The 25,595-nt window shown below is 38.8% G+C and overlaps 2 protein-coding genes across 13 annotated transcripts in view; both read right to left on the bottom strand.

The window, feature by feature from the left end:
* The window catches only part of LOC107601491 (prominin-1-A-like), a 56,173-nt gene extending 50,290 nt beyond the window's left edge, over window positions 1-5,883 (bottom strand). For 10 of the 12 annotated variants that reach the window (XM_016293683.1, XM_016293684.1, XM_016293685.1 and 7 more), the window contains exon 1: window positions 5,380-5,882. In XM_016293683.1, the coding sequence (XP_016149169.1) occupies window positions 5,380-5,605 (226 nt within the window). In that variant the 5' untranslated portion in view covers window positions 5,606-5,882. Of the gene's footprint in view, window positions 1-5,379 lie in introns of all 12 variants that reach the window. The other 2 variants (XM_016293679.1, XM_016293686.1) reach the window with 1 other exon arrangement.
* Window positions 5,884-9,056: 3,173 nt separating this feature from the next.
* Window positions 9,057-25,595, bottom strand: part of LOC107601446 (transmembrane anterior posterior transformation protein 1 homolog) — a 23,915-nt gene continuing 7,376 nt past the window's right edge. The window contains exons 3-12 of the mRNA XM_016293629.1: window positions 22,818-22,936; window positions 20,150-20,182; window positions 16,606-16,610; window positions 16,300-16,380; window positions 15,647-15,756; window positions 15,453-15,512; window positions 15,079-15,147; window positions 14,484-14,560; window positions 10,973-11,136; window positions 9,057-10,828 (exon numbers count right to left, since the gene is read on the bottom strand). Coding sequence (XP_016149115.1) covers window positions 10,584-10,828; window positions 10,973-11,136; window positions 14,484-14,560; window positions 15,079-15,147; window positions 15,453-15,512; window positions 15,647-15,756; window positions 16,300-16,380; window positions 16,606-16,610; window positions 20,150-20,182; window positions 22,818-22,936 — 963 coding nt within the window. The 3' untranslated portion in view covers window positions 9,057-10,583. The remainder of the gene's footprint in view (window positions 10,829-10,972; window positions 11,137-14,483; window positions 14,561-15,078; window positions 15,148-15,452; window positions 15,513-15,646; window positions 15,757-16,299; window positions 16,381-16,605; window positions 16,611-20,149; window positions 20,183-22,817; window positions 22,937-25,595) is intronic.

The following is a 25,595-nucleotide window of genomic DNA, read 5'->3' as shown; positions in this document are numbered from 1 at the left end:
GCACCCCCCCAGGGCTCCGTTTTTTCCCCCATTTTTTTTTTTTTCGGGGGGGGGGGGGGGGCATATGCCCATGGTGGCCGAGTTGGCTAAGGCCACGGAGGATCTGCCATGGCCTCCCGAGTCCCCTGCTCCGCCATGGCAACCCGAACTGCCTGCTCAGCCATGGCTCCCTGATCCGCCGATGGCACTGTTACGGGAGGGGGGCGATCTGTCACGTGCATATTCCTGTTTTCCTTATTTGGTCCTTCCTGTTCCTGTCCTCGTCATGTTAATTCGTCTCCAGTTGTGTTTGATTAATTAGTTCGTAGTGTTGCCATGTGTGTCCCATTAGTTTCGTTCCATTTAAACCCTGTGTTTCTTTGTCTGCTGTTACAAATGTCATTCCTGAGTGTAAACCTTTGTTGATTGTGAAATTAAATTCCAAGAATAGTATTCTCCAGCGTCTCCTCGTCCCTCCCTCATGGGCCGATTACCGGTTTCAAGGTATACCGCGATTTGAAAATGTCACGATTTCAAAACTGCTAATATGAATAAGACACACTTAATATATTAATTTAATTGCACGGATGATAACACAATATCAAACCAAGCGACATCTGTAAACAAATAGAGCTTTTTTCATAATAATTATGAATTCATAATTACTTTTATAATTATTATTTTTAACCAAATAGTCTCAAGGTGATTTTTAGAGACTGTATGAAGTCGGTTCTCTTCAAGTTATAATGCAAGGCCAAATTTACACAAAAATAAAATGGTTTTCCCCCATTGCAATACTCTATATATAGCTCAGCATGGTTGTGTTATGTCACTGTAAGACAGCTATGGTTTATCTGTCGAGTAACCAACATTATGACCTGGTCATCATTATGTAATTAGTCTTGAATATTCACACACTACAGATGTCTATAGCCAGACTGTCAATGTGTCTCAATGGCCACAAACAGCCTGAAATCCTTTTAAAAGTGGTCTTGTGAATCAGCTGCCAACCAGAACCTTAGGTAAAGCACACCAAAGGTGACTGAGTTTGTGTGGGTGTATGTGTATGTGTATATCGAAAGCACCGGCGGGCAAGATTTAGAGCAGCTACAAGCCCTACAGTGCTTAAGCACATCCAGACTGGAGCGTATCTGCAGCAGTGCCTAGCTCTCAGATAAGGGACTACATGCTGCATGCCTTTTGGGGTGATATGCTTATAACAACTAAGCCAGGACCAGAGAGTTTAAGCCATTAGCACGGCCAGACAGAATCGGCATACTTTAAAAAAAAAAAAATTAATTAATTTTTTGTGCTGATTTGGGCTGAAAACTGCAGGAGTCAACATGGTCAAATGTGTCAAACATCAGTTGGTATAACTGGAAGCATTTGCCGACCGCGGCTCACTCAAGCCCACCGACCATCAATGTGGCAAGCCCATTGGACGTTCAAGTGGCACTTGCTCCAGTACCAGACTTCTGTCCAGCGTGCCCGCCAGAGCCCGCTCCTCCAGAGCGCCCACCAGAGCGCCCCCCCAGGATACCTAGTTTTCCCCAATAATATTTTTTTGGGGGGGAATATTTTTTTGCCATGGCGGAGCATGGGTTGCCATGCTCCGCCATGGCAACCCAAACTGCCTGCTCAGCCATGGCTCCCTGATCCGCCGATGGTACTGTTACGGGAGTAACCTTCCTGGTCCTTCCTGTTCCTGTCCTCGTCATGTGAATTCGTCTCCAGTTGTGTTTGATTAATTAGTTCGTAGTGTTGCCATGTGCGTCCCATTAGTTTCGTTCCATTTAAACCCTGTTTCTTTGTCTGCTGTTACAAATGTCATTCCTGAGTGTAAACCTTTGTTGATTGTGAAATTAAATTCCAAGAATAGTATTCTCCAGCGTCTCCATCAGTTAGCTGGCCAATACTCCATATTAATTAAATAAACTCAGTTTATTGTCTAAAACTACCTGTTTTAAGAACATGTTAAGAATCAATAGAAGCGGAGGACTATTATTAAGGTTTTTTTAGGACTATTATTATGTTGTAATGTTTGGTTGACCAATTAGCAGAGAGGGGCGTTTCATTCCCGCCCACATGTAGAGATCGAATATTCAAGTTGTTTATTCGTTTTCTATCCCTGAATGTAAAAACGAAAAATTAAGCCGGATTCTTGATTTTTCGTTTTGTTTGAATAATTGAAAAACGAAATATGTGCCGTTTTTCATTTTTCAGATTTCAATATTAAAACAAAAATTGATTGGACGGAAGATACCCTGATTAAGATGAAGTGCATGCATGTGTTCATGTCCTCATATATTAAGACGCAGACGCTGAAAACACCGCGAGTCACGTGTGTTTGAGTTTGTGTGTCAGATGAAACTAAACTACTCCACGCATTCCCACAGACACACAGTACTTGCAGGCTTATTAGCGACATGCACTGACTGGTTGCTGTAACATTTATTTCTGTTGTGTGATAGGATGTTAGATGAATCCATCTTGAGTAAAAATGTCCAGAGTTTATCATCAGTATTAACATAAATTTGATCAATCTCGATATGAAATCATTTAACGGCCGACGCTAATTTAGGCTATTTATAGAACGTGCTTGGCGGCGACTCAGACTCCACGCGGGCTACCACGCCACGTTGGTGACCAGTGACCACAGCATTACAGCATTCAGACATATGTAGGCCAATGGGAGAAACTCAAACACACTCACTAGGATATAGTTATGCTACCCTGGCAACTGCTTCCACTGCATATGCCGTCCTGAGATGGACTGAGTCGGTTAATTACCTGGATTGCTAGTTTTGGGTTCTGTCGTATAACCTGCTATGGACTGTGAGGGTGTTCACATTACAATTGCATAACTGATTATTTAAACACTATTGCACTCCAAAAGTTTGGGGTCAGCAAGATTTTTTATGTTTTTAAAATAAGTCTCTTCACTCACCAAGGCTATGTTTATTTCATTAAAAATACTGAAAAACTGTTATATTGTGACGAAGTGACAAGTGACATGTGGCCAAGTATGGTGACCCATACTTGGAATTAGTGCTCTGCATTTACCCATCCAAAGTGCACACACACAGCAGTGAACACACACAAACCGTGAACACACACCCGGAGCAGTGGGCAGCCATTTTTGCTGTGGCGCCCGGGGAGCAGTTGGGGGTTCGGTGCCTTGCTCAAGGGCACCTCAGTCGTGGTATTGAAGGTGGGAGAGAGCACTGTACATTCACTCCCCCCACCTACAATCCCTGCCGGTACGAGACTCGAACCCACAGCCTTTGGGTTATGAGTCCGACTCTCTAACCATTAGGCCACGACTTCCCCAAACATCATACATCATTGTTAAACATCATTACAATTTAAAATGACTGTTTTCTACTTAAATATATTTTAAAATGTCATTTATTCATGTGATGGCAAAGGTGAATTTTCAGCAGCCCTTACTTCAATGTCTCTCTCTTAATCCTTCAGAAATCATTGCTGATTTGGTGCTCAAGAAATATTTCTTATTATTATCAATAAAAGTTGTACTGGTTAATATTTTTTGTGGAAAATGTGATTTTTTTCAAGATTCTTTAAATAAAAAGTTCAAAATGGATTTAAATTAAAAGAGATTGTAACATTATAAACGTCTTTACCATTACTTTTGATCAAATGAATGCATCCTTGCTGAATAAAAGTATTAATTTATTTTATTCAAATAAAAAATAAATAAAATCTTACTGACTCAAAACTTTGAATGGTAGTGTATGTTATAAAAATACTTCATAATGTCCCTACTTATTATGTAAATACAACTAAAAGTAATCCATTCATTGGTTATAAAACATTACTCTGGATTTTGAGCATCCTGACACAACAATATTGGCTCAACCAATGGTGCGAGTTTGGTCAGGAATCTGTTTGTGCAACCAGTGGCAGACAAGGGAATATTTGAGATCTGTACAGAAAAAAACCTAATTATTTGACATTTGTTTGGTGATGCCAGTGCAGCAGAAATCATATGCTTCTCCAAAAAAAAAATTGCTTTGATGGGCAAAATGAGATACAGCCTGAGGCTCAGAGAACATAAAAAGACTGAAGGTGGCAGTCAGGACAGCCAGGTCAATGTCTGAGAACAAAGAGCTCCTAAGTACTTTCTAATATATTTCCTGGCAATATAACTGAAACTAGAGACCTTCAAACTGAGCAATTAATAAGCTATTACCGAACCATCGTACCCCAGCATGCTTTGATCTTACGAGTAGTTTTGTAGGTCTAAAGACAGGGGGTTACCATCACACACCAGTGTCCTTACTTTCACTTGTCAAAGTCCATTCAGATTTAAAGATCAAAGAATTTGAGCATGTCTGACCAGCTTCTTAAATCAGTTCACGAAAACGCCTTGAAAAATCCACGCTATGACTTCCAAGCCTGGCACAAACATATGTAGTTCCAGAGAACAAATCAAGCAGAATCAGAGTTATGGCGAGACTGTTGCAGCTTTATGGCCGTCTCTTTCTTGCAAATCAAACGCAGTGGGCTGAATTATCATACTGGAGGCCTGTCAGAGAGCTTTTATCATTCTAATTAATTTGCCAAAAGGCTACAGCCGTGGCTATTTTTATTTGAGAACGAAGGGGAAAAAAAGGAAAAGTGGAGAAAAGAAAACAAAATGCCGCCAGTGCCTTATGCGTTCATAAGACAGATGCACGGATGATTTAGACCTACTGCTAGAGGGGGATCATCACTAAATGAGAAACGAGCATGCTGCAGAAAAACGAAGGATTTATAACCACTAGAAACAGAAGAGCACATGCAAAACAAAACGTATGGGATGACAAGCACAACAGCAACATCTATATGTGCTTGGTGGCTACTATTTTTGAGAACAGAAAGCTGTTCCCACCTTGATCCTGGAGGACCACCAATAGTACACATTTTTGGATGTCTACCTAATCAAAGACCTGATGCAACTCATCAGCTCTTTAGTGAAGTTCTCCACGATCTGAAATGGGTGTGTACGGTTGGGATTCCCCCAGGAACTGGGTTATATCCACCTGTGGCAGGCTGGAAAATAAAAGAACAGCAACATATGGCATTCCAGATTAGTGTTTTAGCTCATTAGGACAGTGACTCACAGGGTTACAATCTTAATCTCAAGATTGACCAAATGCAGAGGTGGAGAATACAACAACCAACCGTATTTTACCCCTCACACCTTCTAACCCACCACTGAGACATCACAGGTGGCACCTCTTACACCTGAAGCATCTACCTGCTCATGATATGGTAGATGCAGTTGAAGAAATGGCAAGCATTGGGGTATATAAAATAATCTGATTCAAATTAATAATCAAGAGTAGAGAAATATGACATTTGCTTAGAAGTTCAAGAACATAAGACTGAGCTCACCTTCAGGAAACGGGTTTGGCTGAACCACATAAAGGAAAGCGTGCATCATGTTAAATAAAATCCCAATGGCCCCAGGCTCGTAATAGGCGACGGTATCGTAAACTCCGGAGGGGACGAAGCCGAAATCCAAAGTTCTCTGCGCTGGAGTAGCACCGGACTGCCTGTCCTGGAGTTCCCCGGACGTCAAGCCCCAGCACAGAAAAATCAGTCCCGTTTTCCACAGCATGATTAGTTCTAGTGTTGAAGCAATTCCAGGTGACAGAAGTGGAGGAAATTCTGGGTTGTACTATGAGGGACAATTTCAGATAAATCGCAGGTCTCAAGTCCTGCTGCCCGGCGAGCGACTCATGATGAGCATGGTCCCCCCGCGGCGAGCGGCTCCTGCAGGTTCATGGTGCGCCTCTCAGTCGGCCGGCCAGTCAGATGCCCCGCGATAAAAACACGGCTGATGAACGTGAACCAGTGAAGTGTAGGGGACTACGCAGGCTCTCTGCGCGCGCACCCCCTCCCCGCGTGCTAACGGGTTTCTCCGGAGCTCGGTGCTCCCGCCTGTCGGGTGCTCAAGACAGAGCAGATGAGACGCGATGATTTATAAGCGGTTTTCAATCATACACTTTACTACTTTCAGACACTGATTTTGAAGATTGGTGAAAATGTGACTGATTTTAAACACCTTTTGTACGTAATGATTCATTTTTAGTTCAAAAGTGTAATATCTGTCAAGATAAAACTGAGGGTAGTCATTAAATAGGCATAGGGGAGAGTGGGGTAAGATGAGCCAGTGGGTAAGTTCACCCACCCCCTGTATCTTGCCAACTGTACACTTTTTTTGTCATGTGACCATATATTTTGAAACCACCCATAATTTCTCCCAGACTGTGAAAAGTGGAAGGCACCCAATTACTTAAAAAACTTAATGTTTTTTTTAGCATAACATATGTAATGGCTGTTACATCAAAGTAAATTTATCCAGGTCTAAAAGTATTTATGATGCATATAAGAGATTTAGCAATGTATAAGAATATGTTTTTTTCCAAATGGCAGCTATGGGGCAAAATGAGCCAAATGTTGTGGGGTAAATTGAGCCAGCATTTGATCTTACTCTACCATAAGGCACTGTAGTTAAGTTAAATCTCTGACGTATAAACTGGTAGTTTAATGTGATAGTACACAACTGATTTAGTTGATCATATATACATATTATTATTTGTAGTTTATTTGATAGGGACAGTGTACAAGTGCACCAAATCCATATCTGATAGGATCCAGAAGATGCTTTTCATCACATTATAATCAGATATATCTTTCCACCTGTAGTCCCTAATGGCCTGTTCGACATTGCAGAAAAGCTACCATGCCAAGAATCTTTTGACTAAATTGTTCATTAGTTTCAGTGACATTTATTCCTTCATTCTAATTCAGTTTTTTAATTTTTATTTTACTCCACAAACTCTCCGTTTAGTCTGTTTTTGGGAAGATTACAACTTTGGTGTTAAACATATTGTTTCAGAAATGCAAACAATTAAAGATTGAAAATTTCATTTGGTTGGTTTTATGTTGTTTACACTAGCTTTAAGAAAAGAAATAAGACTGTTTGAAAAAGAGGTAAATTATCTTTCAAATTTAACATGGGTTTGAACCAGATTCAGTCAGATGGCCAGTTTACAACCAGATGGTTCATTTTACTCATTGACTCGGGTCAACTTACCCCCACCCTGGGGCAAACGGAGTCACAGGAATACTTTTTTATAAGAAGCCATATTTTTAGAAACCTGTCATAGATACATTCTGATAATATAAAATGATAGGAAACATCCTTCAGTTACTTTAGATACTTTGATTGTACTTCTGCGTCATTTTCCCTTATCTTGAGGACCACATAAGTAAAAAGTGGCTCATCTCACCCCACTCTCCCCTACAGAATTTAGGCCTATATCGAAATATGGTCCAAAATGCTCTTCAAATGCCGAACAACGGTTGGATTGTTCATATTTTTATGCATTAAGTTCCCTTGGTAAACATAGCTGTACCACAATGACATTGTAGCAACTTGGTTTGACACTAAAAATGTAATTAAGCAGACTCCAGAAGTTACTACTTTGTCTGAAGGAGATTATTTATTTTGATTTACAGCATTAACACTCATTAAGATACAGTATTCTGGTGGAAACTGGTTGTCATGGTAAATTCTGTAAGTTTTTTTTTTGGTGATTTTTCTTATAAAATACAAACTGTACTTAATAAAAATAAAATAAAATCCCATAGACCCAGAGATGTACTGGTGGATGGAACAAATGGAACATCATTGACAGACTAACATCCATAATAATGTCGAGTAGAACATCATTCTGGATCAGCGTCTTTCTTTGTTCCTTTCAAACAAACACAGTCCTACTGTAAATTATTAGCTACCTCTAAAATCAAAGGGAAATGAGAGGGTTGATGAAAATATTGTTCAAGCCCTAATCTGATTTTTATTTATGGGAATATTGGTGAAAACAGTCTCAGAGTCATAAGGTGCTGCAGGGGAGAATATGTGGGAGCTGCTGTTATATAAGTAACAGGATTTTCATTTCAAACGTTTGGATTTTATATACTTGTTCAGCATTTCATGTGTTAGCCAAATAAGTTGACCCACTGAGTGGGCTGACATCTCTTACAACATGACTAATTTTTCTCTGATTAAGCCATCAAATGCATTAAAACAAAGAAGAAAGTACTTTGTGTATTACAATCATATGCACATCTTAAATATATGCTTATTATAATATGGTCATTTCATTTAAAACCAGGCATTATTCCTTCACTATATTCTGAGAAACAACTGCATAATTCATTAAGAATGTGAGGGAGGTTCAGAATGTTGTGTGTACATGATATCAGAGCAGGAATTCACTTGATTACATTCTCATCCTAGCTGTGGATTAAAGGATTCTGTGAAGAATGCAATGGCTGCAGAATGTTGTGTGTGTCAGACATTGCTGAACAAAGACAAAATCCAACGGTGTCAAAACCCTGACGGTCTGTTTGGACAAGAAATGATTCTTTTCTGACATGGCAAGCAGTAAAATCAGATTACCATGGAGGGCAACCACACTGGTTAGTCCTGCAAAATACTCTCAACAACAAATACATCAAGATAAAACACCATTAAATATCTACTGTTGCAATTTTACCCAAGAGTAAAATTTCAAGAGGATTTCTTTACTCCAAATGGCCATACAGTTAGAAAACAACCTACTGCTCTACCTCCTCCGTGTTTACTGTATGTCTTAGCGTCAAGTTGGTACCTGGTATCCGGAGGTCTTGATGGAGAAGGACAGGGAGGTTTGTGGTGGGTGTAGGGGAGGTAAACATTACCTCATACACATGGAAATGGAGATGGAGGTGGCTGAGGGCAGATTCACTAGCTGTCTGTCACCGTCTTGTGAATTCTGTAGGAGAAAAGGTCACAAAGTGGCAGATATTACGGTCTCAGGATGTCAGATACGTGGGCGCAGTTTAAAACCAGATCATACCACAGAGAATGCTTTCTGACTGATAAAACTAAAAAGGTGAATAAAATCCGTAAAATACTTACAATATAATGACCAGTCACAGCACCAAAAACATACAACTTTCTGTATAAATTCATATAAGACATGGCACAAATTACAAAACAACTTTTATTTGCTGTACCCAGAACAGGGATGGCATTACATAAAAACAAATGGTTTAGTCTTCAACATTTACGTATGAACCTACTTGAAACATTATGGTATATTTAAAAAACAAAAAATGAGAACACACCGTGAGGACAACAACCTGTGTAACCCTGTTCAGAATCTCTCCAAAAAAGTCATTAGATTTTTACAAGGATAATAAAATAAAATACAATATACTGAAATGCAAACTATGCACATTTCAAAACATGGCAGGAACACTTCTATTAAGGTATTAGATATTAGGTATTATTATAAAAAACATTTCAGTCAAAAGAGAATGATGGAATATCCATTTTTTCAAGTCCCTTGGCATTTGGTACCTTTGCACCTCATGACTGTGTACTGGAGGTAAATTCTAGACATAGGCTGAACAGACTTAGATTGACATTCAACTTTCCTCACTGCAAAATCAACTTCCAATCAACATTATAAAACAGTATCAACATGATAAAACAGTATCAACATGATATTGAACTATTAATTACTGGATAATAATTTAATTACATTTAAAACAACAAAATATTAATTATATCAAACAATAGTCTCAGTATAGGATTGGTCACAGATTATTTGAATTTCAAAATACACTAACAATGTGCATAAAAAAAGCTCTAATTTTGTTACATTTCATATGAAACGGTTATTTGCTTTCATAGCTGGTGTAAATAAGCCAATATCACACTTCAAACAAAAATATTCTGTACATCTTAAGACAATGTGGTAAATCAGTGCAAAGTTAAATCAGCTGGATTGGCACCATGTATATTGTACAGAGCTGAATTATCAAGCAGCCTGGCATTAGCCAAACCTTCCCTTTCTGGTCATGAGTCATGAGTTTTAAAGAAAATTTTAAGAAGAAAATGAAAAACTGTATCTGTTACGATACAGACTTCAACTGAAACAAATAATACCTTTACTAGTTCTAAAAACAAATATTTGCCAGACTGATCAAGTCTAATGGCAGCATTATTGGCAAACTCGTTTAGCATATTAGTAAAAAGTGTGTGAATATATACAACATTATCTGTTTATACGAATCAGTTGTAAATTGCTCAATTGTTTTTTTTGTAAGTGTTTTAAAACTAATAATACATTATATGCTTTTTAGTATCCAATCAAAGACAAATTTCTAGTGGGAAAAGTCTAGTTTGTAAGAAGTTCATGCCTCAATTATTGTTCAAGATGTTCTGTCTCTGTTGAAATCGAGACAAACATATCCTAAGCAACACTAGATTCTACACCCTGTTGATATGCCTGGCTGCCGAGGGCGAAGAGACTCTTTGTTTTGATTTAAAATGCTTTACGCACAAGATTGCTTCCTTTGACAAATATTCCACAGGAATAGAAGAAGTGAGGACGGCAAATCGAGTAATTTTCCAGTTAGAGATACATAGTAGCAACCTCTGAAGAACTCACTCGAAAGTCAATTATGTCAGACTCAGACTATGAGTCTTCTCCACTTTCGTTCCTGAGCAGTTACTATGGTGATGGGGTTAAAGTTCACCCGATTCGGTTGCCGCATATTGTGAAGCGGTCAATCTCCAACAGATCTTTTTTGGTGGCTCTGTGTTTAAGTTCAGTAGACTGTGGTGTCTCGCTACTGCTCTCCTCTGGTTTAGGAGGAGAATCTGGGGGCGAATCACTGGTCACCTCAGTTACAGGAGGTGGAGCCGGGGGAAAAGGCTTCGCTCTTGGGCTCGGCTGCTTGGTGATGGAGGTGGAGGGTTGCTGCACTTTAGGCTCAGCTAAAAAGAGGTGAAGAAACAAAGAAAAAAAAAAAACATGATTCAAAAACTCTCCTCAGCACACACAAACACACAAAAAAAATAACATGACTTTGAGAAACTGACAGAATGGCTGAACTACTGAATAGGCAAAACTTGTGTTACCTGAGGGTGGGGGAGATTTGGTGGGGTTGGCTTTCTTGGGAGTTTGTTTTGAGGTTTGAGCAGTCGGTCTTTCAAACAGCTTACCCTCCATGTTAGCTTCCTTCACATAGCGACAGGACTTGCCCAGAATAACTATATTATTCAACACTTTCATTGTTATCAATCTGCAGAATCAGACCAAACAATCAACACATTTAAATTAAAAGCTGCAACTACTACTTTATAATCTTGTGTTGGGCAAGCTACTCACAAAATGTTTCCAAAATGTTACCAACTACTCTACTATCACACTTTTACTCTCTGTACAATCATACTATTACACTACAGTAAGCATTTTTTACTTAATATACACTACCATTCAAAAGTTTTGGTTTGGCAAGTTTTTAAACCAAGTGGTATGTTCACCAAGGCTGCACTTATCTGGTCAAAAAATACAGTACTATTGTGATATATATTGTGAAATGTTATTGGAATTTAAAATATCGGTTTTATATTTTTAAATATAATTTTTTCTGGTGATGGCAAAGCTGAATTTTCAGCTTTTCCTTCAGTCTTCAGTGAGCGCGTTTACATGCACGTTCTTAAGCCGATTATGCTTAATAAACCGAAAACGTAGTTGGTCATGTAAATGGTAACCCGTTTTCTTTTATCGGAGTACGGGCATAAACCGGTCGCAACAGGTAGTTTTTTTGCCTCTTACTCCCAATTTCGCACGGCATGTAAACTCAATAACCCGCTTTCTGTCGGCTTATATAAGTGCGCATGTGTGATACGTGACAGGAACACATCGTTAGTGCAGATTTAAGCGCATCTAGACCGAGCAAACGTCTTGCAGTAAAGAAAGAAGGAAATATATCACAAAAGCAGACTTTTTCATGACTCAGAAAATGATAAAAATGTGTTCTCATCTCGTGCAGCAGAAGTAGAAGTGGTTCAGTCACAATGCTGCTTATAACTGCATGAGACGATAATATATGAGCTGTAAGTTTCCCGACATATTGCAAGCTTAATTTAACATCACAACTGACAAATGTATGGAATACTCCGAGTCAGATACGCAAATGATTATATTTTGACGTCACTACAGGGAAATAACCTGATTTATTAATGAAGTCATGTAAACGCAGCTTACTTGCGTTGTCAGGTTACTGATGTGCATGTAAACGGGGAAAACTGGTTATTTTAATAAGCTGATATTTGTGAGTTATCAGCTTACTGGTGTGCATTTAAACGTGCTCAGTGTCTCATGACCCTTCAGAAATCATTCTAATATGGCGATTTGGTGCCATCTAAACATTTCTTATAATCATGAATTTTGTCGTTTTCTGAACAGTTGCTTAAATTTTTTTTGTAGAAATATGATACGATTTTTTCTTCAGGATTTAGCATTTATTTGAAATGGAAACCTTCTGAAATGTTATACAAGTCGTTACTGTCATTTTGAAAAATTCAATGCATCTTCGCTGAATAAAAGTAATAATTTTCTCAGAACAAAAAATAATTACAAAATTACTGACCCCAAACTTGTGAATGGTAATGTATTAAAAAAAAAAAAAAAGCAGCCTTTCCCTGCAACTTAAAGGGGTCATATGATGCAATTTCAATTTTTCCTTTCTCTTTGGAGTGTTACAAGCTCTTGGTGCATAAAGAAGATCTGTAAACTTGCAAAGTCTCAAATCCAAAGAGATATTCTTTATAAAAGTTCAGAGTCAGCCACACCTACCTAAAATGGCTCGTTCTAACATGCCCCCACATATCTACCTCACTATGTGGGAAGATTTGCATAACGCCGCCCAAATGTTCACTCAAAGAAAGGCGGCGTAACTTTTATTCTCACTGTAGTATTGTTGCCGCTGCCGCCATGTCGTGAAGGCGCTGTGTGCTTCGTTGTGAAAGCGAAACGACTTTGTTTGGTCTTCCAAAAGAGGATGATATCCACTTTGTCATGCCGAGAGCTGATCCGTGCTGGTCGCTGAGGGAATACATAAACTTTCACCGTGGACAAAGCGGTGTCCAGCCCGGGGTCGTCACATGTGGTTGCCGCTTATTCGTCGCATCCGCCGGGCGCGCCGTTCTCGACCCCGCCGCCTCAGCTCACTCTAGCCCGGCTGGGGCTTCCCCTCACGCTAGGCCGCTGTGTTTTTCGTTGTGATTGCGAAACTACTTTGTTTGGTCTTCCAAAAGAGGATGATATCCACTTTGTCATGCCTAGAGCTGATCCGTGCTGGTCGCTGAGGGAATACATAAACGTTCACCGTGGACAAAGCGGTGTCCAGCCCGGGGTCGTCACATGTGGTTGCCGCTTATTCGTCGTATCCGCCGGGCGCGCCGTTCTCGACCCCGCCGCCTCAGCTCACTCTATCCCGGCCTCGGCGCACGCTAAGCCGGGACTTCGGCTCACGCTAGCATGGCCTTCGGCTCACGCTGGCCCAGCCTCAGCTCACTCTAGCCCGGCTGGGGCTTCCCCTCACGCTAGGCCGCTGTGTTTTTCGTTGTGATTGCGAAACTACTTTGTTTGGTCTTCCAAAAGAGGACACGACTACAAATCAGTGGTTAAGTTGTATTTACAACACTGTTCCAGAACAGTTTAACCCAAATATCCAGATGTGTGCAGCACATTTTATGGTGGACTGTTTACTGATCCTGGGAGAGTAACGTTAAGACTACAATGCCGGCAGTTCTGACTCACGTAAGTAGGTTTTCATTTAAAGGATTTGCCACTGATGATTCAAATGCGAGTTCTGGGCAGTGTGGAGTAGCACTTGTTGTTTGTCATTTCTCCGATCACAAGTGGAGACAGAGTTTTGTTTTCGCGACACGATGCAATGCAATGCAACGCGTAAAAAGACCGCACACGTCATTATATTCAGTAATTATGTCCCCACTGGATGCAACAAATGCCTCGTTTGTAATGGGTTTTAATGTTTTTGAATCATCGCTCCGGCCTGACACGGCATCAACAGTATGTGAGGGGCATAACATTTCCGTCTCACGCTTGAGGAATTCGGCCAATCACAACACATTGGATAGCTGGCCAATCACAGCACACCTCGCTTTTTCAGACCGATGAGCTTTGAAAAATCGTTTCAAAAAGGCGGGCCATAGAGGAGAAACAGTAATGTACAGTATGTGGAAAAGAATGTGTTTTAAAATAATGAATAATGAAAATAATGTGTTTTAAACCGCATAAACACATTTCATTACACCAAATACACAAAATAATGTTCTTTTTAGCAGCATCATATGACCCCTTTAATCATATCTCTTCACTCCATGATTTAAAAACTACAGCAGTGTATCCACCTCTACCGAGAAATGTAGTTTCTATTTGAAATGACACTAATGGCCAAAACTGCTCACAGAATGTTCACAGATTGTGTATTTGCACAGTATGAAAACAAAACAATCAAATACTCTCGGTCTGTAGAGATTGGGTTGCACACTTAAGTCATGCAGTCAAATTTACACATTACTGTATGTGATACCATACACTTTGAGCCAACTCATTTACCCAAGATAAAAGAGGAGCAGACAGACAGATGAGAGAGCGCCCTGGATCTTCACTGAGCTCATCACCACTCGAATCAACTGAAGGAAACAAAACCATATCCTCAGTATCAGTATCATATTTGCAATCCGTTACAGTCTTGAATAATACCTCTAATATATGATTTGTTGTTTACATTTAGTCATTTAGCAGATGCTTTTATCAAATATGACTTACAAATGAGGACAATAAAAGTAGTCAAAACTAACAAAAGAGCAACAATATATAAGTGCAAATGACAAGTCTCGGTTAGCCTAACGCAGTACACGTAGTAAGGTGTGTGTGTATATACATATATATATATATATATATAAAAACAAGTAGATAGAATAGAAAAAATAGAAAGCTAGTGTTTAAAGATAAATATAGATAAAGTAGAATTAAATTAGAGGGTCAAATAAAGGTGTTTAATGTGTCATTTTGCATTTTGTAATTACTATGCTGAAAAACAAAAAAACAAATATTGTTTCATTGAGTATTTTTAGGTTACCCTACAAATAAATTCTTATAGTTATGTGCAATAATAACCAGAGTAGTTAAACAAGTGAAAATATCTCACCAGTACAGCTAGAGGTAAAGGAATGAAGCCCATCCTTCTTGCCACCGAATCGCTGTAGTCTGTGTAGGCCTGTCCATGAATCAACCACATTATATCCTCAAATATATATATATATATATATATAAAGCAATTGGAATACATCTGCAAAACATGACATTTTGTGTTTGGCCACATTATCACATTATATCCTCAAATATATATATATATATATATATAAATATATATATATATATATATATATATATATTTTTTTTTTTTAAATAAATAATTTTATGCTGATTATAGATACTAGGGCTAGATTTGATAAAAAAAAATAAGCATTTAAAAATGATTACATATTACATTAATAATTCAGACAATAAACTTTTACTTACATTCTGTTGTCGACTGCTGACTAGTTCAAAGGCCAAGCTGGCTTTATATTCACTGTAGACCTAAAGAACATGATAGAAAGGCAAAGTTCATATGTGGCGCCTATATTTAGGGCTATGTTAGTGCACTTTGTTGGCACCCTCAATGTGTACTTTTGAGAATCTTTGAAAATCAATTACAAATCTGTGGCTCTCACATCGGCTGTGATGTCATTGAATTTAGTGATGAAGGCGTGCTTGACAATGTCGACTGCAACCTCAGACATGATTACTATAAGGACGTCAGGGAGCAGCACCCAGAGGTGATCTACAAGCAATATCAACAGTTAACAGATTAACCAAGCATTGTTGAAAATTTGCTGAAAATGTACTTATCCTCAGGCCATCCAAGATGTACACGAATTTGTTTCTTCATCAGAACAGTTTTGGTTCTCTCTTTTGGTCACCAATGGATCCTCTGCAGTGAATGGGTGCCGTCAGAATGAGAGTTCAAACAGCCGATTAAAAATATTATAATAATTCCAGGGAAACTTGTGGATTATTGGTGTTATGGACTCTCATTCTGTTCTAATTACGAAACAAACTCATCTACATATTGGATGGCCTCAGGCAGAGTCAATTTCCAGCACCTTTTTTATTTATTTATTTATTTTTTGGGTGAACTGTTTTTTCAGGTAAGTACCACGGTCATTATGAATCTGATTGGATCTGCCTCATAAAGATGCTAGATTGTCAGATTTTGGCGCTACAATAAACCAACTACTAGACTACAGAGGAACTAGATTTCGCTTGAAAAATGCCTGTATTTTCAATTAAGAGTTTAAATCTGATTCTGAGTCTTAATCCAGACCTGAGTTCCAGGAAAACTGCTCCATGTTCCTCAGGCACACGATGAGGAGCAATACAGAATTGGTGAACCGCTCCTTGATATCTGTATGAAAGAAATATAAACCCAACACATGAGCAACACAAAGTCTGCACATCTTTTATTCACAAAGCCCCTCTCTCTCCAATCCCTGCAAAACGTGAGGGGAAACGACGGTCAGCAAATAAAGCTCTCAGATTGTAAGACTTCAAAGGATGGTAATCTGTACGATGCATGCACTGTTTCCAGCAGGTTGTGTATGAATAGTAACTTGAGGAATTATTTCCTCACAAAGGCTTGAATGGACGATCACAAGACTTAATGGCCATTTGAAAGTGGGGAGAGAGTAAACAGCAGAAGGGAGAATAGGTGCTGATTACAGTATATCAGTGTGTCTTTCATAAAGAGGATGGGCACTGTAGGAAACAGGCACTCAAACGGCACCACAGTCTGTCAGTCTGTTTCTCAATACAGAATTGGTGAACCGCTCCTTGATATCTGTATGAAAGAAATATAAACCCAACACATGAGCAACACAAAGTCTGCACATCTTTTATTAACAAAGCCCCTCTCTCTCCAATCCCTGCAAAACGTGAGGGGAAACGACGGTCAGCAAATAAAGCTCTCAGATTGTAAGACTTCAAAGGATGGTAATCTGTACGATGCACGCACTGTTTCCAGCAGGTTGTGTATGAATAGTAACTTGAGGAATTATTTCCTCACAAAGGCTTGAATGGACGATCACAAGACTTAATGGCCATTTGAAAGTGGGGAGAGAGTAAACAGCAGAAGGGAGAATAGGTGCTGATTACAGTATATCAGCGTGTCTTTCATAAAGAGGATGGGCACTGTAGGAAACAGGCACTCAAACGGCACCACAGTCTGTCAGTCTGTTTCTCAATATATATATATATATAATTTTGCCTGTGGTTGTAAAAACAAACCCATGCAACAACTCAACAACAACAAAAGGAACAACTCAAAACCCATGCAGATGTTTGATGTATGGTCTTTATGTATAGACAACGAGGAAAACAAATAATACAAGTTCAGTATTGACGTCTATCACACCCTGCCTAATTCAGTTAGGACACTTTCAGCAGAAAACTAATGAACGGACGGTATCAGATTTATTTGAGGAGTTGAGCTGCAATTCAGAGGTGTGCACTGATCCTGCGTCTTGGGTGTGGGTAGGAGAATAATATAGGCGGATGTTTCATTTTCACTTAAGGCATCACACTCCCACTCACGAGGAGGAATCTACACAAACATCCCCAGGAAACAGCAGGACTGAGAACTGGCAACAAAATGCTGAAAGAAGCTGAGCTTTTTTGTCATAGAAAGATTATGATTGTAAGACTCCCCCATACACAAAAAAGCACTGTGGAGATATCATGGCACAAAAATAAAATTAATAGTAAATGTAATTTTGGCAAGGTAATGCCAAAAAAAAACATATACACTACTGTGCAATTTTTGTTTAAATCTTAAAGTATCTTATGCTCACCAAGGCTGCATTTATTTAAAGGTGGGGTAAGCGATTTTTCAAAAACGCTTTAGAAAACTGATTCGGGCCGACTAGTAAAACAAACTTGTAGCCAATCAGCAGTAAGGGGCGTGTCTACTCATGATATGGAGGAGAGAGCGTTCAGTGCACAGGACGGACATTAGCGAGCAGAGCGACAGAAAGATAGAGATGGTGGATAAAAAACAAAAGAGGAAAACATCTGCGGAACAAAAGAAGGCTTAAGGCAATAAGGCAAGAAGTAGGACCCGTGTAAATATCGGATCAGCTTTCCAGCGCTGGAGAGAACTCAAGGAGTGGAACGCCTGCGATCGGACGCCGATGTTGCTTTGTTTCTTCTCGATAGGTGAGTAACACAGTGTCTGTGATTGTCATTTGTCTGTGAAGCGATTTCTGGTAGCCATTGTTGACATTTGAAATCACCAAAACAAACACACCCCTACCCCAAAAGGGTCTCGCCCCTATTTTGATAGCTCCGCCCCACACATACATACGCAACCCAGGCAACGATTAGTTCTGTGAAATAAAGCAAAACCAATGTTGCACTGTGTCTACACCGGACACGAGTGGATCGGCCCGACAAAATACTATAGAACTCATTATAATCAGTTATGCGGTCTACACCATAGATATATATACATATCTATGGTCTACACTGGATGCGGCGCGGCACGACACAACAAATCCCCGACAGAAAAATGCTACTGCGTTTTATTCATGACGCATTGACACAAATTTCAAATGATTTTCAATGGTCGCTTTGTCGTGTCCAGTGTACTAGACAGACTTTAGCTGTTGCGGCGCAGACAGTGTTTTACTCAACCATCGAGAAGAAACAAAGCAACCTCGGCATCCGATCACAGGCCTTCCGCTCCTTGAGTTCTCTCCAGCGCTGGAAAGCTGATCTGATATTTACACGCGTCCTACTTCTTGCCTTAAGCCATCTTTTGTTCCGCAGACGTTTTCCTTTTTTGTTTTTTATCCGCCATCTCTATCTTTCTGTCGCTCTGCTCGCTAATGTCCGTCCTGTGCACTGAACGCTCTCTCCACCACATCATGAGTAGACACGCCCCTTACTGCTGATTGGCTACAAGTTTGTTTTGCTAGTCGGCCTGAATCAATTTTCTAAAGCGTTTACCCCACCTTTAATAACTACACAAGTTCAAAACAAAATAAATTTACAAAACGTACAATTTTTTTTTTATATTTACATTACAAATATGAAATTCATATAAAGTGGTCCATACTCAAAGTTGACAGCTGGGATATGAAACCTGTCTCTCTGTAAGCAAACACTGAACACATACTGATATTTGCCTTTCATCTGTGACAGCTTGCTTGTGCTAAAGTGCCAGGCTTATGTGTAAGAAAGCTTTTGTCCTTTATATACTTGACTCATGTTGAAGGAATGGGATGCAGAATTTTAATGCTGAATGGTTTTAATTCATCAGAAAAAAACGGTCCTGAAATGCTACTGTGATGTTACTTGAAAGGTCTCATTCATTGTGAGGGGTCCTAAAGGTAACAGTAAATTTGCTCAAGATTTTACCAAAACATGAGTGTGACTTTTAAGTCACTTACAAGTAATTACATTTAGGAATATTTTTGAACAATCTCCCGAAGCTGGAAATGTGACCATGAGGTATTAATAAAATCTTTAAGTGTAGCTATGGATCTGGGGATTCAGTTAAACCTCTTTGCAGTTTGATTAAAGCGAAGGGAAAAGCTGCAATGAGTTAGGAGATCCTCTCCAAATGCACCAGAGTAGAGCAAAAAACTAAATTTAACTGCTTTCCTGTAGGGAAAAACAGTATAAACAGCCTATAGTGGTTTGCTGGTCACCAAGCTAGTCTAGTTTGAATTGTTTTGGCAGCTGGTTAGGCTGGCAAGGCAGTTGGCCAACAAACTAAATCAGCTTAAACTAACTAACTAAACTCTGCATCTTAGGCTGGTTTAAACGTTTTTTTTTCTCCAGCAGGATGGCGTGTAATGTAGCACTTCAATGTCATATTGGTGCCAGACATACACTCAAGCCAGATTCTACAGTCATGAAACACAACCACTGCCAGACTTGACACTTGACAGTTCAAAATGCAACCTCTTCACTTGCCAGCAGCTGAGAGTTCAAATTAAAATTACTGCACAGTCATATCGTAAGCTAAACCACTGAATAAAGAGTTATCACTGGTAGTGACATACACACTCCACCAGGTTGGCAAATGCTTCAGTCACATGCTCGTTATATAAAACGTATGGATCAAACAGAATGAAGGATGGGATTGTTTGAAACACTGAAGGCAGGCATCCTACCTGCTCCGTCTGCAATAAGGGCAAACATTAGCGCTGATGGGAGGAGGGAGAGGCACAAATTAGGCATTATACTACTCTGATATGAGGAAAAGTCAATAATAATACACACTTGTTCATTATGAACCTGGCAGAATTAAAGCACAATGAGAAAATTTGGTTTCTAAAACCAAGTCTTAAGCCATAATTTATTTGACTGGTCACAATCACTCCTTTTTTATGGTTTGAAGACGCTTTGCTGCTAAAGCCAAGTGTATACTGCACTCTTTTACACTCTGTCCTGTAAGATTGTTATTTGTCAGACTGCATGGCAGGTGAGCTCTTGAGTAAGAACCAAGACAGACTGAATGAATCTTTCATGTTTGTAAAGTACATGTTGGTAAAGACTGAATGGTCATTTTAGTTAAACGTGTTATGACATCAATATTCACAAGTGAAATTGAGATTATATTGCACAAACCCAGTAACATTGGCAATGTTGTTCGTGAAAGAAGACAAAAGCACAGCAAGAGTCAGAGTGTCAGGAGTCAGTCGTGGATGGGCAACCGAGGTCACTGATTTCAAAGCAAGCTAAAGGTCATTTTGATGGTATGATCATAACGTGAAGGGAACACTGGGTTTCTGTATCATGTAGTATCAACATTTTTAACTAAATGTCTCTCTTTCTCTCCTTTGTAATAATAATAAAAAAAAAAAAAAAAATTCCCAAAATTAGGGTGTGTTCACACTTTAGTTCGGTTCTCTTTGTTCGTTTGGTCCGGACCAAAAAAGAAAACAATACATTTGGTCCTGGACCACTTAGCGTTCACACTGGCATTTTTGACAGCAAACCTAAAGGCATAGTGATACATTCACAATCTGATTGGTCGGGTTGAATGTCATATATTTCATGATGGAACTCCCCAAACAAAAGGTGTGTTCGACTTAAAGCAGTGCTGCGCAGACCGATCAGTGTATGACAACAAAGCACCCATTCACCAATCTGTCTGCTCAGCGCTGCTTTAAGTCGAACACACCTAATGCCGTCTGCTGGACTAAGTGCGCTCATTGTTGCGTGTATTAAAGGGGTCCTATTATGCTTTTTCACTTATTCAACTTTAGTTAGTCTGTAATGTTGCTGTTTGACTTGCCTCGTTCAGGCGATCTCGGACCGATTGTTTTGGCGCGGATCCGAGTGCGATTGCCGTGTTCACATATGCCCAAACGAACCGTGCTAAGGGGGGAAACGCGCCAGGTTCCGAAACAACAGGCCATGTGTGAAAACACCCTTAGAATGGTTACAATCATCCGGGTTTAAATCGCGCTCAAATTGATTTGATTTTGACGCAATATTTACACTGAAGCTCGCAGGCAGCACACACTGGCCCAGCTAACCAATCACAGCACATTTCGTATTTCAAAAGGCGTGCCTTCATTTGATACAGGAACTATTCGAGCCGTTCATGCCAGACTGTAGTTATGAGAGCCTGTTCTAGTACAACCCCAAAACAAAATCAAGACTTTGTAAAAGAGCATAATAGGACCCCTTTAATAATTTTATTTTCACCACCTGCAAACTCACGAAGAGCTCATAAAAGGCACTTTACCTCCTTGTTGCTCCACGTTTGCCCTGTGCTCATTTTGTTTGGGATACAAAGCTCATTTCCTCATCATCAAATCATGGCGCATAGCGTCTCTTGTCATTACTTCCTGTTTTTGGTTCGTTTAGAAGTATTTGGTCCGTGTTGCGTTCATATTTCATTTGAACCACACCAGAGTTCGTTTGGAAGCGGGCCGAGACCCATCTTTTCAGCGGTCTCGGTCCACTTGATTGGTGAGCACCAGGGTTCGGATGGCAGTGTTCACACTTACTCAAACGAACTGCACTAACAGAGCAATCGCATCAGAGTTTTTTTTTTTTAATCGAACCAAACATGACAAGTATGAACACACCCTTAGTCTCAGACAGCAAAAAATAAATAAAAAATTTGTTGCAGAAATTGCACAGTGTGCACCTGGCTTTATTTGAATCGGATCTTCAGCTGTACGAAGATTGGTAGCAAAACATTCTCAAACAATAACAATTTAATTCAGCTGAAAATACACTACTGCTCAAACGTTTGGGGTCAGTAAGACTTTATTTTCTGAAAGAAATTTTATAACATGTTTTTAATCAACAAGCATGGATTAAATTGATCAAAAGTGACAGTAAACACATCAAAAAATGTATATTTCAAATGCTTAAAAAAAAAAAAAAAAGTTCTCATCAAATAATCCTGAGACAAACATATCAAATATTGATCAGCACAACTGTTTTCAACATTTATAATTATAAGAAATGTTTTAGAACACAAAGCAGCATATTAGAATGATTTCTAAAGAATCATGTGACACTGAAGACTGGAGTAATGGCTGCTGAAAATTCAGCTTTCCATCACAGGAATAAATTACATTTGAAAATATATTAAAATAGAAAACAGCTATTTTATATTGTAATGATATTTCACAATATTACTGTTTTTACTGTACTTTTTAATGGACAAAAAGCAACCTTTGTGAGCATAAAAGTCTTCTTTCAAAAAACGACAAAAATAAAACCTTTAAACAGCAGTGTATTTTTTTGAAAAAATACTTTCATTATTATAATTTTTTTATATTATTATTATTAAAAATGTAATATTATGTGTGTTACCCAAGGCCACAGCAGGGTATCGTCAACAACCTCAGAAAGGCCAGTAAAGTTCTCAGGGGCAGCAGGGTGAACACGTACAGAAAGGCATCCAGACACAGGAAGAACCCGAAGATCATCAACTGTAGAAAGACACAAACAGCGACATTAGCACCTGCACACAGATATGCAATATGCAAAGCATAAATTCATTTGCTTTGTTCGTGTTCAGTCATGTTATACAGAAATAGCAGTGACATCATGTTAAGAAAGCCATCTGCCCTGAATCCTGATGCTTCACATGCTTGAGCACACAGAGGCGTGTAATGTGTTGAAGGAGGCTTTGAATATGTCTGCCAGCAGTCAGGAACCTTCAATATTTTTTTTATCTTTAGGAGGCACTCCTCTGTTTCAGAGAAAGACTGTTAAGGACAAATTAAAACATTAATATGCTCCGCAATCAACTGGCTCTTTAAAGACGAGTGTGAATCCTGGGGGACAATTTTTACCAGCAGCTATAAAACAAAGAGAGCTTGTTAGGAGACGAACACAGACCACTAGAACCCTCTCAACAAGGGACAAAGAAAATAAAAGGCAGTGGAATATAAATCAAGACAGGGCTTAATAATAAGGAGCTTTTCTGTAGGCCTGTAGTTCAGATAAGAACTTGCAAAGACACGGTCATAAACCTTTCAATAAAAATGTATTTTACATATTTGTATATGTAATTTTTTCCCATTAAATTCATGGTGAATTCATTCTGTACAAAAAAACTCTAAAATAAATAAACTAAATATTTATATATATTCTTTACAATAATAGCAGGAACTATACAGCTATGTAACGCTGTGATCACTAAAAATTTATAAACATACTTTTATATTGGTTAGTATTATTTAATTTTATTATTATTTTTTTTACATCTTTCCATTTAAGCTTTCTACAAATAAATAAAATGAATTCCCTACCCATTATTTGTATTCAGAAAAATGCATTCAGTTGATCAAAAGTGACAGTTGAGACATTAATAAAAATACAAAGTATTTATTACAAATTAATGCTGTTCTTTTTTTAACTTTATTTATCACAGAATCCTGAAAAGCAAATGCATCTCATTTTCCACAAAAATATTAAGCAGCACCACCGTTTTCAACATTCATAAGAAATGTTTCTTGAGCAGCAAATCAGCATATTAGAATGATTTCTGAAGGATCATGTGACACTGAAGACTGGAGTAATGGCTGCTGAAATTCAGCTTTGCCATCACCGGAATAAATTACATTTTAAAATATCTTCAAATAGATATAGTTATTTTAAATGAGTTATTTTTGATCAAATAAATCCAGTCTTGTTGAGCATGAGATTTCTTTCAAAAACATTTTAAAAAATTATTATCGAGCTTAAACTTTTAAACAGTAGTGTAAATATATATGTTTTTGACAAAACCTCAGCTGTTTAAGTTTGCAAAGCATAAAAATGTGCACATAATGAACAAGTGTAAAATATAGCGGAAACCAAGTACTGGTTGATAGATCAGACAGTTTCATCAGCTGGACCCATCAGCCAATCTTATTGTTGAGCTCTGCAAGATAATGAAAACATGCTACCTGCTCAGAGTGAACACACTGGCTGCAAGTAATCATTCTGAATCAACGTGGAAATCTCTTAGGTATGCAGCTCAACTTTGTGACCGACTGGTTGGTTCTGGTTGCTTCCAGAAAAAGCATGCAAAAACATAGGAAAGGAAAACAGCAAAGCTGTTTCTGGCTTATATGGTCTTCAGTCTATCTGTACTAGCCTCTCACCTGTGCATTGCAAGCATAATGAACAAATTGTTTCCCGGTCAGCACAGAACTTGAAAAAGCTCTTTCTAGGATTTGAGGGGTGGAGCACCTTCAGGGTCACAGAGCTGTCTTTGTGTGCGCATACCTCAGCTATCAACATGCACGGCATATCACACAAACCTCAGAGTGATCCTGAGGTCTTGAGCTGAATCTAAAAATGCTATGTGAATATTTCAATTCAGACATACTGCCCATTATATGAACCATAACCATCTCTTGCTTAATATGCTTAATAAAATAAAAACTATATACTTGAAACAGTCTTAGTAGTTTTCAAAAACTCAATATCGCCATCTAATGGCATTCAACAATTAATTTCTTAGGAAGAGTGAGGCACAGGACTATTTTGCACATTCAGTCTCTTTAATCTAAAATACTCATTTGATAACATCTAAAAAGCATTGAATTTTAAATCTAGATATATAACAATATAATATTAGATATATAGTAATATCTTGACATGTAATGTAAAATGATGCAAATGATGTAGTCTTTTGACTAGGCCTACACAAAATAACTTTGCATTAGGGCTGCACGATAAATCACATGCGATATTTAATGTGCATCTTGTCAGTAAAGCTGGTTCTGTAATCAGCGGAAAATCTCCATCATATACAGGTGCTAAACTACTTCAGTCTGTGTGCATTGAATTTATTTAATACACGAGTTTCACAATTTGAGTTGAATTACTGAAATAAATGAACTTTTCCACGACATTCTAATTTATTGAGATGCACATGTGTGATCATGGTTTTGCGCATCTTGTCAGTGAACAACGGCTCTGTGTAGGAAATGCTGCTTCATGTGAAAGCACACGCGTACGTGATGTTGATTTACCGCTGATTACAGAACGTCTCGGTTACGTATGGTAACCCTCATTCCCTGAAGGAGGGAACGGAGACGTCACGTCGGATGACCGACAAAATTGGGATCTCGCTTAGAGAGACCAATCTACTTT

This window comes from Sinocyclocheilus grahami, unplaced genomic scaffold (assembly GCF_001515645.1).
Source record: "Sinocyclocheilus grahami isolate Dianchi unplaced genomic scaffold, SAMN03320097.WGS_v1.1 scaffold306.1, whole genome shotgun sequence".
Taxonomy (NCBI): Eukaryota; Metazoa; Chordata; class Actinopteri; order Cypriniformes; family Cyprinidae; genus Sinocyclocheilus; species Sinocyclocheilus grahami.
This window is presented reverse-complemented; position numbering and strand designations above follow the sequence as displayed.